The sequence below is a fragment of the Drosophila innubila genome, chromosome X (genome assembly GCF_004354385.1).
Source record: "Drosophila innubila isolate TH190305 chromosome X, UK_Dinn_1.0, whole genome shotgun sequence".
Taxonomy (NCBI): domain Eukaryota; kingdom Metazoa; phylum Arthropoda; class Insecta; order Diptera; family Drosophilidae; genus Drosophila; species Drosophila innubila.
Window position 1 is genome coordinate 25,388,688 of NC_047626.1, and position 17,363 is coordinate 25,406,050.

Sequence of the window (17,363 nt, forward strand, 5' to 3'; positions counted from 1 at the left end):
AAAAGAAATGAAACGAGACCAAACCAAACGAAACAATTTTGTCTGTTTTTCTTTATTTTTAGACCCCGTACTTAAAAAAAGTACAGGGGTCTATTAAGTTTGCTTTAAAGAATATGTGCGTAACAGGCAGAAGAAAGCGTGGCAGACCCTATAAAGTATATATATTTTTGATAAGCATCAATAGCCAAGTCGATATAGCAATGTCCGTCTGTCCGTCGGCCCGTCTGTCCGTCGGCCCGTCCGTCCGTCTGTCTGTCCGTCTGTCTGTATATATGAACACCTAGATCTCAGAGACTATAAGAGCTACAGACACCAAGCTTGGTATGTGGGTTCCTCTATATTGCAAGCAGATCAAGTTTGTTTCAAAATTCGGCCACGCCCCCTTAACCGCCTACAAATCGACATCGAAAATTTCATATCCAAATGATAAGAGCAGTTTAAAAGCTAGAGATTCCAGATTTTGCACAGACAAAGAGAAAAGTGTCCTACATTTTTGCTAAAAGTTTCATTCTGATCGGACTGTAAATTGCCAAGATATTCAAATAATACATTTTGCTGTTTGATTTGATGAGGGAGCATGGACAGTAATTAAAACTTGATAACATGAAAATTGTGTTAACATATTGTATAAAAATTTGGCGTCCGGTCATTCAGGGACTTCGGTGGCGGAGTCAGACAATGTTCGTAAACTTCAAGTCCTGCAGTGGTCGACAGACTCTTAATTTATTAATTATTCAGTGCTTATTTATAGATGTAATATTAACATTAAATGTTAAAATACAATTTTTTAATTCTTTGACAACTTTTATTTCAGCAGAATTTAAGCTATTTTTTTAAATTTTTAAATTTTTTTAAAATTATTATTCATGAGTCTTATATTGACATATTATATTGAATACATATTATGTTATTTTTGTAATTATTTATTTAAATTATTTCATATTGTCATTTATATAAATATTATATAATTTTTAAAGTGGCTGTTTTTGGCTATCAAGTACGGGGTCTCCGACAGTCGGGTATGCTCGACTGTAGCACCGCGAGCGAAGCGAGCTGGGGATTGGCGAGCTAAGCGAGCAAGGGCGGAGCCCCCTATTTTTTTTTTTTGGCTGGGGGAGATGGTACAGGGAGGCAACATTTGTCGCACACATTTTTTACATATTCAACAACAGCAACAACAACATTAAAAAAATGAAAACTTTGAAAATATCACAACACATCACAGAAATATAAAGGCAACAACTCATGAATTCCACACGACAACGAAGATGTTGATAAAGACGACAACGAACGAAGATGAAAACGTAAACGAAAACGAAAACGCGAAGATAGGGACAACAACTTGGACAGGGAAGGGGTCGGTATCGGTATCGAGGTATATGTGGGAGCAGGGGACAGGGTGACAGGGTGACAGACGTTGGCAACGTCATTGGCGACACTTTTCACATCATTTGCTTGGCTTAATTGCCGTCGCCTTCTTTTTTTTGGAATTACATATCAACACTGCACAAACCGTTGACCAATTCGCGCGCGACTCACAATAATAACAACAACGAAAGCAACAATAAAAAAAATATTTAAAAAAAATAATAATAATAATAATATGAGGAATGAGGGAAACGCACTGGAAAATTATTGTTGTCCGATTGCGATTGTGGGGCAAGTGCGAAGCGTTCACCGGCGTGCGCGTTACTGAAGATCGCTGCGGCGGCGACGGCGACGGCGACTCCCGCTGCTGCTGCTGTTGCTGACGCTGACGTTGCCGCTGAGGTGGGTAGGGGAGGAGCATTGCGGCGGGTGGGGGGCGGGAGCAGCATCAACATCAACAGCATCAGTATCAGCAACTGTAGCGATTGCGACGTTTTTGAGCAAATCCAGCGCATGTCGCTCTACTCAACACAGCTGCTCTCTGCGTGTGTATACATATATATATGTGTGTGTGTGTGTGTGTGTGTGAGTGTATGCAAAGTGTTTTTCACGCAAATTGTTTTGCAGCAGCCGCAACATCAGCGAACATCAACGGGCATCGGCCCAAGAAAACCAGCTAAAACCGCTTCAAAGTGCGTTTATGCGGTATGCGTTTTCACGAATTCCACAAGACACAAACAATTGATGTCAGTTTATCCTTTCCATCACAAAATTAATACATTTTATCAAGAATATACAATAAAGTTGGCAGACCCAATACAAAACTCTATTTTCTTTTACACTTGCAACGCGTCGAGTTCAAATTCATTGAGTTTATCATGCACTGCGACAATGCATAAACGCCAGCAGTAACCAGTAACAAAAAATGGTGGCCAGCCTTGTCCACCAGGCTCAAATTGCAGAAAATTTTGTTGCATGCCACAACCTCGCCCTTGTCTCTTATGCAACCTAGCGAAAGGAAATTTATAAAATGTGAAATGAAATGAAACTTATAAAATGGTGAACTTTTCTGAAGATTCGGCAAATTTATATGCCGTAAAAAGTTTCGAAAAGTTAAGATAATTTTCGATTCATTAAAAAATTACAGGGATTAAATTCTATGTCTATTGATAACCATTGTGAATAAATAAATAAATGTAATAAAACCTATCTGGACGTATCTAACTTAAGCGACATTTATATGAAAATAACTTGTATTAATTAAAATATACTAAATTATCTATTCCATAATGTTCCAAAAATTGTTGTTGAAATGATGTTATGATACCTCAAATGGACTGCACTTCAATTGCACAGAAATTGGTCCCAAAAACATTTAAAAACACATTATTCCCCATTTGGCCATTTTTAATGGGCATATGAAATAAAAATATATGAAAATATTATCTATTTCCATAATACTCCAGATATCAAATATGCAGCTAAAAAATCTATAACATATTTTTTAATCGTTGAAGAATCTTATATAAAATTAAAATTAAAATTTTTATTTATTAGGTAAAATTATAAAATACTAAGCAGGTAACTCTGAAAGGAATTAGAATAATTCTTTCGCAACTAGTGAAAAGTAAGTTCAATAACCGTGCCATTTTCACCGACTATCTGTTTGAAAATACACTCAGCACTCTTAAAAAGAATTAACTGATTGAGATTTCAAGTATTTCAAATGATTTTAACAGAAACTAAAACTATAGCAAAAACTATCGATTACACAAAGTACTTTTGACTTAAACAAAAGTAAATGTCGCTAACGAGTAAAGTTTTGAATATCTGCCAACAACAGTACAGGGTCAAAATTTAATGGTTAATGTTGGCTATGATAAGAAATTGGTATGTGAAAGGCCTTCGATGAAATGAAGAATAACAAACAAATGGTTGGGAGAAGCAAACGAGGCAAATGCAATTATAGAAATTGCACAAAATGTATTTCTGCACTATTTATTTCGATATATGATAAATTTGTTGTATCTGCTTTTATGATGCAAGCAACGTCAGCTGGCCGCAAAGAAGAAGAGATGTATATATCTATATAGATTTAAGATCGTAATGAGGCTATTTATGACGTAGAGGCAGCGAGTCAGAGAGAAAGAGGCAGTTACAGCGAAAGAGAGACAGAGAGAGAGCTAAGTGATGTTTTCAGCTAAATCTTTCAGCATCTTTTACTTAGTTATTAATGCGTTTTATAGCGCCAATAACAACAACAGCAACAACAATTACCACTAATAACGATAAGATGAGCACAAGGCGAGACCTTCACTCGCTTTTCTTTCTTTAGGTTTTCACTCAAGAAGATTGCGTAAAGCGGCCATCGTCTTTGATACTTGCGATACTCAGATACTCAGATACTAAGATACTCAGATACTTAGATACATATGTAGATACTCTGGCACATACGAGTAGAATGCACAGTTGTTGCCTTGTTTTCGTCAATTGTCGACAATATCGTTTTTAATGTGCCTCTTTATTTGTTTGAAAAGCAAAATGGCAAATCAATCCAAGAAGGGGGCATGCGGCATGGGGCAGCCAGCAAGCGGCAGTGTGCGATGTGGGATGTGGAAACATTTTGAGAAATGCCAAGAATAATTTTAATGCATTTTCATTTTCAATTTCATTTTGAAAGGCAACGGCAATGCTCAAGTATTGCCGATTGATTGCTATTGATTTTTGCCAGAAAAGTGATTTTAACCAAACAACAAATTGCTAACAATTTATTGAAGGCAACAGCTAGGCCAGAATAGCTCAATAGTCCGATGAGCGAACAGAGTGAAAAGGGGTGGAGGTAGAAGTGCGGTATTCGCTTCATTCACACATGAGTAACGGGTTGTCGATGGGCGAGTAGCGCGAATTGATTATTTGCAGCGCAGATAAGCATCTAAGATGACCGAGCAGGGGGTCAAGAGGTTAGGGGCCAGTTAACTAAAGCCATTGTGTACTCGTTATGTGATTGTTTGTACAATTTGCCGTTTCGAGGCGCATTTAATTGAGTCGTTTTTCGGCAGTTTATTGCTTATTTGTTTGCTCGCCAAGCGTTCAATTGATTGATTGATCGATCAATCTGCACACGGCGATTGATGCACAGCAGGTGAAATGACACAGGTGATTGCAGCGCCAATCATGCAACAACCAGTGCCCCTCCCCTTCCCCTAACCCTCATGCTCACATTGCTTTAACTGTGACGTCAGCATTGACACAATAACCCCTTAACATATGTATATGTTAATTGCCAAGCGACAGTGAGAATGAAAAGTCAACCAACCAAAATAGAAATATTCTAAACATACAGCCCTGTTCCTGTTTTCACTTTCGGCTAGATTTTGCAGAAATGAATTTTCTTAACCTGCTCGGGTTTTCCCTTTCGGTCAGATTTTACGAATTGAATTCACTTGACATTGAGCTAGTGAGTTTAAATTCGGTAGAGATAAATCGATGGTTTTGACATGGTTAGCATAAAATCAATGTGAAAACAAAATATTTAGAGAATACTTGAATATATTAGAAGCAGTTTTGCATCATCAGATAAATTATAAAATGTTTATTTGATTTTTAAATTAATTGAAAGTCATCGCATTTCGATTCTAACCTAAAACGGATTTGCTTAACCTGTTCTAATTTCTATGTTTTAAGCTCTATTTGTACAAAGAAATGGGTAAAAAAGTAGGGTTGCCCTTGCATGTGCAGAAACGAGAAAGTTTTTCGGTACATATTTTGAACAATATTTTGAGTGCTTTCAGTATAGCGTAATAAAAAATGAAACAATTCGACACTCTTTTAAAAGGCTAACTTGGACAAAATTGGGAATGGAAACCAAATATATTATTTTTGTAATCAAACATTGAATCGGAGCTGACAACTCTGTGAAAAAAATTTGCAATCCTTAAATTAGGCATCATTACTGTTTGACATACAAAGCTTAAAAATCAGTGCTAATGCTTCAATATTATTTTCAAATGTATATCTAATAATAAATCTAATCTAATATAATACTGGAGGGAATGGATTTTAAATTGAAATCAATGAAAATTGTATATCTACAATAAGTTCATTTGCTCTGAAAATTTTCCATTACTGTTCTGCAGAAAAATATGCAGCACTAAAGCGGTGAAAGGAATTCGTAGAAAATTTCAGGGTAATTTATTGGAAATATCGTAAAATATAAGTGAAAGCCGGAACTAACCTGATAACTAATGTGCAACATTTCATTGCAGTATGTTGCAGTAGAATGTTTCAGCAACATGTTCTTAAGTTTTATTTCGGCGTGTTCTCATATCCGTATTAGGCGAGAACTGAAAATTACTGATAAAAAGCAATCGTTGAATTGAATTGTGATTTATCTTATTACTCTCATTTTCAATTCAGTTTAAGTTATTTAATTTGGATTTTCCTAGCGCTACAAGCTGACGCTTATTAATTATGGCACTAGCTAGTCACTGTAAAATAGTCCTATAAAATAAACTATCAAATTTGTTTTATTTCATTTATTTAATAAAAAAATCATAATCACTTTCGTTTCATTAATTTATTTCTATGAAGAAAACATGAAGTATATAGTTAATTATTCAAATTTTCACGTTTGTTTTGATTCAATTTTTTAAAGAGAAAAATAACAAATATAATAGGTTTCATATCACTTTTCTAATGCAAAAAAATGTTCACTTTTGATACAATTCATTATTTGCAAAATTTATTTATTTACGTTTAGTTTCAATACTTCTCTAAATAAAATGTATGCTTCTTTATTTTAATAAATTGTTCCTATAAACGGCATTTAATTTTATTTTTCTCAAATTGGAGTTATTGACATTATCTTCGAACCAGGGTAAAGTTTTTTTAAGAGATCATGGAATTACTATAGAGTGAAGAAAACTAGTAGCACAAATTTAGCAAAACTAGTTCCGAGATCGTCAGTGAAATGTAATAAAATGCTATTCAAAATGTTGATAAAGTTCAGTAAACAAAAAGAGCTAAAATAGCTCAGTATAAATAAAAAGTAATAAAGGGATTGAAAATAAAGCGATTTATAAAATTGGAACGGTATTCCAAATGGCATTAGAATATAAATGACATTCACAATACAATTTTTGACTATTCTGAACTTTTGTTTGTCTTAGCCTAGACACAAACCGCATGCACATTGCGTTCTCTCATAGCAATTGCTTAGCTCGTTAAGGTTTTGGAGATGGTACGATTAGGTTGGTTCAAAACTCACCTGCAATGAGAAGAAAGGGAGAAAAAGAGAAATTGACATTAATCAAGTGTACGTTTTTATTATTTATGATGGTGTTGATGTTGATGGTAATGATGATGATTATCATGATGATGATTATGATGATGATGTTGATGCCAATAGTGGAGGTTAAGCGTTGACGTCACGTCATTGCAGTGTGCCTGACCTCATGGCCTCTTTCAGTGTGCCAAAGTTCAAGGGACATTGACACAATGCCATAGTGGACTAAAGAGACTATTATGACAGTGACTGGGGCAACTGCTACGTCATCAGCTTTTGTTTATATATATGTGTATGTGTAAGTGAAAGCTGCTTTGATGCTTGGCGATCATCATGGGAGCTTTCAATGACGTCAATGAGCTTGACAGAGGTCAAGAGCTTGCCAATGACGTCACTCAATGCAAAGCGCCCTCTATGTAAAAGCTACGGCAAAAAAAAGCTAAGCAATGTGAAAGCACAGCTCAAAAAGCTTTCACTTTCGAACTTCCAGTGCTTAAATATTCGAAATTTCAACAAGTTTCGTTTTGAATGCTGCAGGCAACAATAACGCTGACGCTGACGCAGACGCAGACGCTGACGGCGACTGCGACTGCGACGTCTACGTTGACTGCGAATCGTCGGCATTTGTTGCTCAGCACGTGCATGGCATTCGTTATACGTCGGCTAATTTCGGCTCGCTTCGGCTTAAGGCAGTTCGGCTTCTGCGGCAGTTGATGTTTCTTCCCCGCCCACGATGACACCCCCCTTCCCTCCACCGAGTCCATCACCTCTGCGCTCATTTTCAGACATCCATGAGCTGCTTACAGGGTCCATGTCTCAGAAGCTGCGTGTTTTCTTTTTTATTTTGACTTGTCTTTTAACATGTGAGTGTATGTGAGTGTGTATGTGTGTGTGTGTGTGTTTAGCAATAAAAAATGCTGCACTGCCGGCTCAGGATGCTGTTACGTGCCACACTTAGAGCTTCACAGTTCTCACTGTCGCCTGCTGCTTTTTATTTTATTGTCTGCGCGCTGCCGAAACTCTTGATCCGTCAAAGCAGCCCACACTTGCACCCCCCCCCAACCCCTCAACTACTTGCCACCACTTCCTCAATTTCAACCTCAACCTCACTTCACATTCCTGTGGGTTATTGAACATTGCTAGCAGCAGCAGCGACAAAAACAACAACTACAACAACAACAACGTCGATGGCGCCCTCATAAATATGCAAAGGAATTGCAAACGAACTAAACGAGCAAAGCCAAAAAAAAAAAAGAGATGGATAAGAAAAGAAAATAAGAGGAAAATGCAAAAAAAAATAAAAATAAAAGAAATGAAAAGAAAGCAACAAACGATGAGATGTCGAAATTTCCTCCAGCGGCAGCGACGCTCTTCTTTACGCCCAAGCCTGGTAACGGGGCGTGTGAATATTTAAGCTGTTCAATTGCCACGCCCACAGCGACAATCAAGGCATTTAAGAAGAACGAAGCCGAAGATAAAACATAAAAGCCATAAGCATGCACTTGGGAGTGTCCTTTTCAATGAATTGAACAAACTAATGTAAAGATTAACATTCAGCTCCATCCAATAAGAACTAAAAATCTATTAACTTATTTCTCGATACGCTACTTTCGCTGCACTTCAAGTGAACTTGGTTAAAGGAACTCTGAGAGTTGTTTAATAATGCACATTGGGCTCAATTTGTAATTTTAAGGCATACAGTCAGCTCTGGTGCTTTCTAATTGATGCAAAATCAACATTAAATTCTTATGCAATTAATAAAAATTTTATTATACAAAAAACATTGATTTTAGGCAGGCAATTGAACAAGCACATTTAGGCTATTTGCCAAATTAAACAATAAAATTTCTCTGATAGTTGAAATATTCATCAACTACCTCGCACTATTGGTTTTTTACGATTTGGTATTTTCTTCTAACCAACATTAACTGACATTACTCATACGCAACGTTGTCGCCGTTGGCTTTGGCTAAGTCATTTGCTCATTTGGTTATGGGCTCATTTTGTCAGTTAGTCATTTAATTTGTCATTTTCATCTCATTTTCACCCTGCTTATAGTCAACCCTCTTTCATCCCTCTCATTTCATGATGTTGTTTAAGAGGCACTTCAAAGGCAAACAACTTGACATTTTGATTTATTTGCCTCAATGTGGCTTTAGCTGAAACTGTTGCTGTAGCTGCCAGAATTGTTGCTGCTGTGGCTGTTGCTGTTGCTGCTGTGGCTTGTTGCTTGGAATAAACATAATCGGCTTATTGGCAATGCCAGCCCCCCTTGGCTCCAGTTGAAAACTGATTTTCCTGCCAAATTGCGAATAGCAAATGGCAAATTGTTGCTGCGATTGATGTTGTTGCTGTGTTTACCTTTGCTCTGGGTTGGCATTTGTCCCTTAGCTCAGCTGGCTGCCATCTGATACGCTCTAAGATTCTCTTGCTTTGCCTTAAAGTCAGCTAAGAACTTTCTCCCTAAGCTTAAGTAAGTAACAAATAAATGCATTGTTGCTGCTGTTGCACAGCTAACGAGATTCTCACGTCTCATTGACTTTGAACGCCTTTTTGTATATATATTTTGGCTAATGGAAATTGAAATCGTTGAACCGCTTAGCACAAGAAATGCAAATGAAGTGCAAACTACGGAGAAAGGAAGCAGAGCACAGATTGAGAAAAGTGTGCGGTGATAGGATTTACTTATTTAACAAGAAATACAAAATTTGGAAAGTAACTCTTAAGTGGAAACTAAGCAAATTCCAAGGAAAATATAATAAAATGCAACAGAAAATTGCAATTACATTAAATTCCATGTATCTAACATTCGCTTTAACTTCACTACTATATATATATTAACGACATTTGATTGACTTCTTTTAAAAATAAAAAGAAAAATGTAATAGTCCCACTGATGAAAAAGAATTCAAAACATTTTGTTTGCATAGTAAGACAACTTTCAGAGAAAGTCCTAAAATACTTTTATAAGATGCAAAATTAAGTAATCTAATTATTAAAATTTTTTCTAATTTCGAATATTCTTATTCAAGACACCAAAATACATATATGCTTTGGACCCTTTGTATTATCAGTGCAATCTGTTAATAGTCTCTCATTTTATCTTATAAAAAAAAACATTTTACTAAGTTTTTAATTGTTATATAGACATCTGTTATTGAAAAAAAAAAAATGCAAAAATGCCACCTTTAAGTAAGTGTCCTTTTATGCGAAAATCTATTTCCATGGCCGAGAAATTTCAGAATTATCAAATGTTCTTTGATAAAAAATAATTTTGGTATATATTAATTTAAAAATCTACTCACATGACCGAAAAATAGAGATGAAATTCATATACAATATCAATAATTCCGCCTATGTCTTCAAATATATCTAGTTAAGACTCTGAAGCAGGCACTTTTATACTTTTACATTTTTTAATTGGTTTTTTTTTTTAACATTTAAGTTTTAATATTTAATTATTGTCTTAATCAACTCTTCTTAATAAACATTTAATAAATAAATAAATAAAACAAACTTTTACCCGTAACTAAAACTTGAGTCTTTAAGTTGTATATATAAATCGGCGGAAATTGCTCATATGGAAAAACCTAAAGAATTAATGCGAATAGTGCATTCATTTGAAATCAAATTTCTTACTTATAGAGAATGATATTGTATATAATAGATTATGGTATTGCTGTTTAATGGAGAGAACATTTTGCTGCAAGAGGCGAAACATGTGCGTTTGTTGTTTTTGTTATTTGTGCCCTCTTCTGCCCCCTGTTTGAGTTTATCCCTTCGTTGCCACAATCAGAGTGCAACTGGGCGCATGCGTTGGCCCAGAAGAGCAACACTTGCCCCTAGCTCTCTCTCTCTCTCACTCTCACTCTCACTCTCTCTCCCTCTCTCTTTCTCTGTCAGAATGAAAGTCAGGTGCTTATAGCTTCAACTCTTTTATTATAATTAAAATAGAATGTAAAATATATTTTCCTATATCCTTTTGGCATTTGTATGTGCTGAAATATGCACTGAATTTTCAGCTAGTTGGCTATAAATTGCTCTGTCGCTTTCTCTTTGAAGTTGTGGCAGTGCATAGTTAGCTCTCTTATAAAAACAAACCCAGGCGCACATAAGCACACACAAATATACACACACAAACACACACACTACACACACAAAATGCCGGCGAAAGAAGCGCCGCTATGGAAAATTGTCGCACAGCAAAGTTTAGTCGGAAATTAGACGGCAACGCGTTCGGTTTGACAGTCTCTCACTCTCACGCTTTTAAGCGCACACACGCACACACTCTATCTTTCTCTTTCGCTCTCTATGTATAGCCACAGTGTGGCAAGCAAGTGTAATAAAGTTGTTGAACGCATCAAATCAAATCAAATCAAATCGCAACGCAACGCATCGCATCGCATTGGGACATATGTATACACGTATGTATAAATTCTAGTATAATTTGATAGATCCCCGAATGAAAGTTTGTGATAACGTGCTGAGGAAATTAACAAAAACCCAATGACTTTTTGCATTTTGCGGACCAGCTGCCCAGCCGCAAATGCTATTGACTTTAGTTTGTTTTCCTTTCACAACTTTAATGTTTGGACACCGTCTAGTTTAATGTGTGTTTATGTGTGTTTGGATGGTTGGATGGTTGGGTGGCACAAGTGACTTTAGGGGGTGTTAGACCCTCCCATTGACGTCTGGAATATAAGGCATATTTATTTAATAATTCTTAATGCGAATGCCTAGGAACATGAGCAAATGAATAACAACTGAAACAGTATAAATAGAGCGCCCACTTGAATGTTCTAAAAATAAGAGAGAACCACAAAGTGGTTCTCAATACGTTTTTGATTTCTATTTCCATTTTGATGATGATTTCGAATTCGATTTTATAAATTTCTTTCACTTTCAGTTGGCCTACACTTGTGGGCCACAAATCAAAGAACTTGATCAATTGAATGCCTTCGAACAGGTGCTAAGTGCGCTCTCAAAGATGTTTCTCGCAGTTAATCAAAGTCTGCACAACTCGAAGAAGCGTCGTGAGAAGGGCACAACAACAACAGCGACAGCGACAAGAGACAGACAATCCCGAGAGACAACAGATTCCACAACACAGCTGGTGGCCAATATGCTTATGAATGCCCCAAGCCCATCGACAGAGACAGACGCAATCAGTGTGGCAACCACATCCCCCATGGGGAATAAATGCGAGAGCTGCCAGCACATGCAACAGTCGCAACGCCAGTCGGTGGCAACATGCGAGCCCTGCAACTGTGCCTGCAACTGCATCAATAAGCTTGAAGCCAGCGCCAATGTGCGCACCTCCCTCGTCCTCGTCTACATCTATTTGGGTGCCCTCACCCTCATGATGGCAACCCTCGCAATTCTCTTCTATACCTACACCCAATCCGCTGAAGAGTCGCCCACGCCAGCGATGCTCAACCAGAGGGCGTTCCATGCCCAGTTCCAAGGTGAACTATTGAAATCGGAGCATATGCTGCGGGCGATGGTCACACAGATTATGGAAAGGGATTATCCCTTAGATATGGGGTGAGTGGGAACTAGTTCCAGTTCACTTTTAGCTTATACATTCTGCAGTTTAGCTGCTTTCATTTTCTACAAAATTTATTTAAATAGTTCCAGTTCCGGAACTGGCTTCAGCTTCGGAACCACTTCCACTTCACATCCCTGTGATTGTATCACTTTTAGCTTGATCCAACTGCCCGTTATCTCAATTTAGTTTTTGGTAAGTGAACTAGTTCTAGTTCTAGATCCAGTTCACTTACTAATGACCCCTTGAATTACTTTACGCCAAAAAAAAATAGCTTTTCTGTTTTAGTTTAATTTTTAGTTCCGCACTAGTTGCACAAATAGATACAATTTCAGTTCAATTACTACTAGTTCCGGAACTTGCTTCAACATCGATACCACTTTCACTTCACAACCCTGTGATTGTATCACTTTTAGCTTGATCCAACTGCCCGTTATCTCAATTTAGTTTTTGGTAAGTGAACTAGTTCCAGTTCACTTACTACTAACCCCTCGTTTCCCATTTCTAAACCTTTTATAGCACTACCACAGCTCAGCCGAGTAGTATGGGCATTAGCGTTGTCCGGAACGAGCGCAAGATGAACGATAATTACCTGAGTCATGTTCCAGATGGGAAACGCATTCGCAGAGACATTGCCTCACCGTCACCCGCCTCCATGCACGGCAAGTAAAGCAGCGCCCGGAACCGGTTGAACAGATTAGAACTAACAGATTTTTTACTATTTGCAGCGGATCCATTGATTGAGTTCTTCAATCCGAATCATCGCAAGGCATTGGAGGAGCAGGACACCGAGGTACGCAAACGTACGGGTTTGAAGGGTGCAGCACCGGGTGGCGATGAATGGATCTATCTGAATACATATTGCCGCGTGCCAGAGAAGATTATCACGGGGTTCTGTAAGGGCACGCAGGACTATTGTCCGCCATCACCGCAAGGTCCACCCGGTGCGGTGGGCCCCAAGGGACCCACTGGTAATCCAGGACTACCCGGCATACCTGGTCCCAAGGGCAATCGTGGTGATGTTGGCCTCCCTGGCGCTCCCGGTGTCGATGGTGTGGGTCAACTAGGCGCAGCGGGACCGCGCGGACCCAAGGGAGACGCCGGCAGCACAGGCAGGGCTGGCCTAGATGGCCGAGACGGTGTGCCAGGTGAGCCAGGGTTGGACGGTGTGCCGGGTCGTGCGGGTGCCGATGGCAAAAATGGACTGCCTGGCCGGGACGGCAAGGATGGACTCCATGGCAAAGACGGCAAAGATGGCATGTCCATTACTGGTCCAAAGGGTGCTCAAGGGCCGCCAGGAGAGCGAGGTCTAAAAGGTGAGCACAGATTGAAGAAGTCGATTACGGCTTAAAAACTGGCTAAACTCTTCTCGACTTCAGGCATTGCTGGTCCACGCGGACGTCCTGGGAAGCCGGGAACCAACGGCACACCGGGCGTACCGGGCATCAATACATGGAAAATGCAGTACCCCAATGGAACTGCCTCCAATGATCTGCTAATACCACCCTCCATAACAGGTGAGATCTAACATTGAAACATAAATATCAGCAAGTATATATGGGCATTTCCACAGAAAGGTTCACCGCGTCCAAAATCTAAAAATTTAATTTAAACTCACATCTTGTCTAATTTTCTTCCGGAAACGAATTTTAGTTTCTTTCTTAAACAATTTTCAAAAAAAATTAACCCACTATACCGGAAATACCGACTGCAAATTAGAATAAACAGAGTTTTCCTATTTTTTTGCCTGTTTTCTGAAATATTGAAATACTTCCAAAATGGAGTGTATATATTATTTCGATAATTTGACAGAATCTTGTGTTCAGCATCAAAAAGTTAATGAAAATGCAAGGAAAACACTTCAATTCAGATATGCAAGTTAGTTAATTACTAAAAATTAATTTATGCATGCATTAATTTCCTATAAAATGCTAGAGAAATTTATGTAACGTAACGTCATGTAACGTAACGTGTCATACTAAGGCTAATTAAAATTAAATTTGAAGAGATTTTTTAACTAAAAAACCTAGAAAATTAACTTACAGTACTTTAAATTATATTAAAAAAAAGTTATTTGCCAAAAGGATTGTCCAGTTGGCAGATTTTTGCGTTTTTTAATCCCAACTTCCATTTTCGTAACGTCATCGCATATATTTGCTTATATCTTTTAGTCGGAAAGGACGATTCTTTTCATCATATTCACTAAATATAGTTAAACTGAATTGCTACTTAGATATAAAAACAACTATTTAAAAATAGTATTTTTTTTTATGTTTTTGTCACATTTTAACGTACGAATGTCACGTAACGGGGCTGTGGAAATGCCCATATCATTTGAATGACTTATGTGCTCAGAATTACTATCGTTACGATCCCTGTATTAACCTGTTACTCTTTGCCTTGATCTAGACCTGACTGCACCCAATTTCCGACGTAGTGTCATTGTGGAGGAGGGCAAGACGCTCAACATGAGCTGCTCGGCGACGGGCAATCCACAGCCGCAGGTGGAATGGCGTCGGGATGACGGTCGGACCATCAATGTGAATGGCATTGAGTGTAAGTATGCTTGCCACATGCCCCATAAGCGACCAACTAGCAACAATAATCAAACTTCTTCCCATGCCCAGTGAGCTCTATCAGTGGACAGTTCATCAAGTTCACGAACATTACACGTCATCAAATGGCCGCGTACACGTGTCATGCCAACAACGGCATTGCACCGGTTGCAAATGCCACATTTCTGGTCGAAGTTCACTGTGAGTATTGTGGCATGCTGTGAGGTTAGCATTATGGTTAACTTTCGATATTCGATCTCGTTCAGTTGCCCCCATGATCTCCGTTTACCGGCAGATGATCTACGCGGAGTATCAGAGCAGCGCTACCTTGGAGTGCCAGGTGGAGGCGTTTCCGGAGGCAATACGATACTGGGAGCGTGCCTACGATGGCAAGATCCTCGATCCCAGCGATAAATACCGCATCGAATCCTATCCAGATGGGTAAGTCTGTACATTTATCACTCTTCATTACTCTTAATCAACTCCAATCTACATTATCTATTCTAGCTTCAAGACCTCAATGCGTTTGACCATCAGCAACTTGCGTAAGGATGATTTTGGCTATTATCACTGTGTGGCACGCAATGAGCTCAATGCCACAATGGTCAACTTTGAGATAGCACGTAAGTCGAAAACTTTACTAAAGTTCACTCATGAGATGAAGTCATTTTCCTTCTATTTACAGCTCAGGATCCCAACAGCGAGACACCATATGTGGGCAACAATGTCAAGGTTTATGGACAGCGACCGCCCGAAAGCGAATGTCCCGTCTGTGATCAGTGTCCCGATCCAAGGTAGAGTCGCACCAACTAGCCAAACAATCAACTAAAGTCTCTATTCACTTATTTAGCTTGTATCAGTGTAAGGATTCTATATTGAACAACTTTGAGATACAGCCAACGGGCAATCGCAGCTATCCCGGCTTGCCCAAGCGTGTCAAGAGTAATTACACCCATAGAACTAACTCTCTATATAGCCGAACTGATATCTCTATATCTCATATACAGCCTGTTATTTGTATGCGGTGGGTAAGCCCGTTTTTCACAAGGTTGTCAATGAGAAGTTTGGCTCGTGGTTGAGAGATGCTGCCCCTAGGGATATTGATCGGGAGAAAACCTTTGTGACAAATGAGAACGATGCGTATAATCTATTTGAGTTCTCCACACGCATACAGTATCGCATGAACAGTGTGCCCAGACACAAGTACGAAATACCCGAGGGATTTCAGGTGAGAGGTTCCATCAAAGTACCCACATATCGAAAGTAACTTTTGATTTAATTCACATTTACAACTAGGGCAATGCACATGTCGTTTATAATGGCTCCTTCTATTACCATCAAAAGAACACGGATTTGGTGGTCAAGCTGGATTTGACGACCTCCAAGAAGATAAGTAAGTAATCATGGCAAAAATCTATTAATTTCTCGGACAATTACCCATTTATCTGTGACAGGCGTTCAATTACCCTACGCCGGAGTCACTGCTGGCAATCGACTCTACACGACGGACCATAATTACATGGACTTTAATGTGGATGAGGTGGGTCTCTGGGTTATCTATAGCACACATGACTCCAATAACACGCTTGTGGCCAAGGTAAGTAATCTAAGGTAAAGTAATCTAAAGAGATAATCTACTTATACATATTTTTACCATAATTCAGTTGGATGCTGAAACTTTGAGAGTGCAGTACAACTTTAATATCACATTGGATCATAAGCAATTCGGTGAAATGTTTATTGTATGCGGAAATTTATATGCCATCGATTCGGGCACCGATAAAAATACCCAGATACACTATGTAGTGGATCTCTACAAAGGCAAATTGCACAATGCCAATTTACCCTTCTCAAATCCCTTCAGCTATACGACAACAGTTGGCTACAATCCCTTGACTGTGGTATGTATTGAAGAGTTAATAATTGGTGGGCAGGTTTTTAACTTGTTTCGTTTCAGGAACTATACTCATGGGACAAGGGCAATGCACTGACATATCCTATACGCTATAATGAACACCGTTTAGCTGCAGATAATATCTAAAAACAAAAATTGTTTCATATAATATAAATAAATTGTTCTTTTTTTTTACCACAAGCTCTCAATGAGTTTTACATTATCGGAACGAAAACTGGGGATTATACTCAAAAGACGAGAACAGAAGATCTTTTCACTAAATGTCTCAATCAATTTTAGTTAAGATTAACTAATTTGATATGTTTGTATGTACTTATATCATTCACTATTCAGTATTTTGTCTTCCTCCATACAAGTTTTAAGTAAACAAATGATTTACAGGGCATTTTCTAGTGGAATAGTCACCTTTACAATCTCAGATTTTAATATGCGTCTCGGATTGTATTTCTGCTTTGCTTACGATGCACTATCATAATTGACAGAGTAAATATACAAAATATCGCATAATGCGATCTAATAAATTTCTAGGTGCGAGCCATTAATTTGTCACAATAAACAATAGAAAAATCTAGCAATTAAACGCTATTCACAAATAATAAATAACAAATATCACAACTCATAATTGATAGTGCTAATAATAGTTTTCTTGGAATTCAACATAAATAGCTACTCGTATAATCATTAACTTTGAATTAA

General features: G+C 38.2%; 1 protein-coding gene across 1 annotated transcript; it reads left to right on the top strand.

Annotated features, from left to right (window-relative positions):
• The first annotated feature begins 11,051 nt into the window (after window positions 1-11,051).
• LOC117793752 lies at window positions 11,052-16,847 on the top strand. The gene is made up of 16 exons (XM_034634145.1): window positions 11,052-11,076; window positions 11,559-12,196; window positions 12,717-12,859; window positions 12,926-13,513; window positions 13,577-13,714; window positions 14,607-14,753; window positions 14,825-14,953; window positions 15,019-15,193; window positions 15,260-15,375; window positions 15,438-15,546; window positions 15,603-15,694; window positions 15,760-15,980; window positions 16,049-16,145; window positions 16,207-16,349; window positions 16,417-16,653; window positions 16,710-16,847. Exons 2-16 carry the CDS (start codon window positions 11,640-11,642, stop codon window positions 16,791-16,793), a joined length of 2,976 nt encoding a protein of 991 aa, XP_034490036.1. The 5' UTR covers window positions 11,052-11,076; window positions 11,559-11,639; the 3' UTR covers window positions 16,794-16,847.
• The last annotated feature ends 516 nt before the right edge of the window (window positions 16,848-17,363 follow it).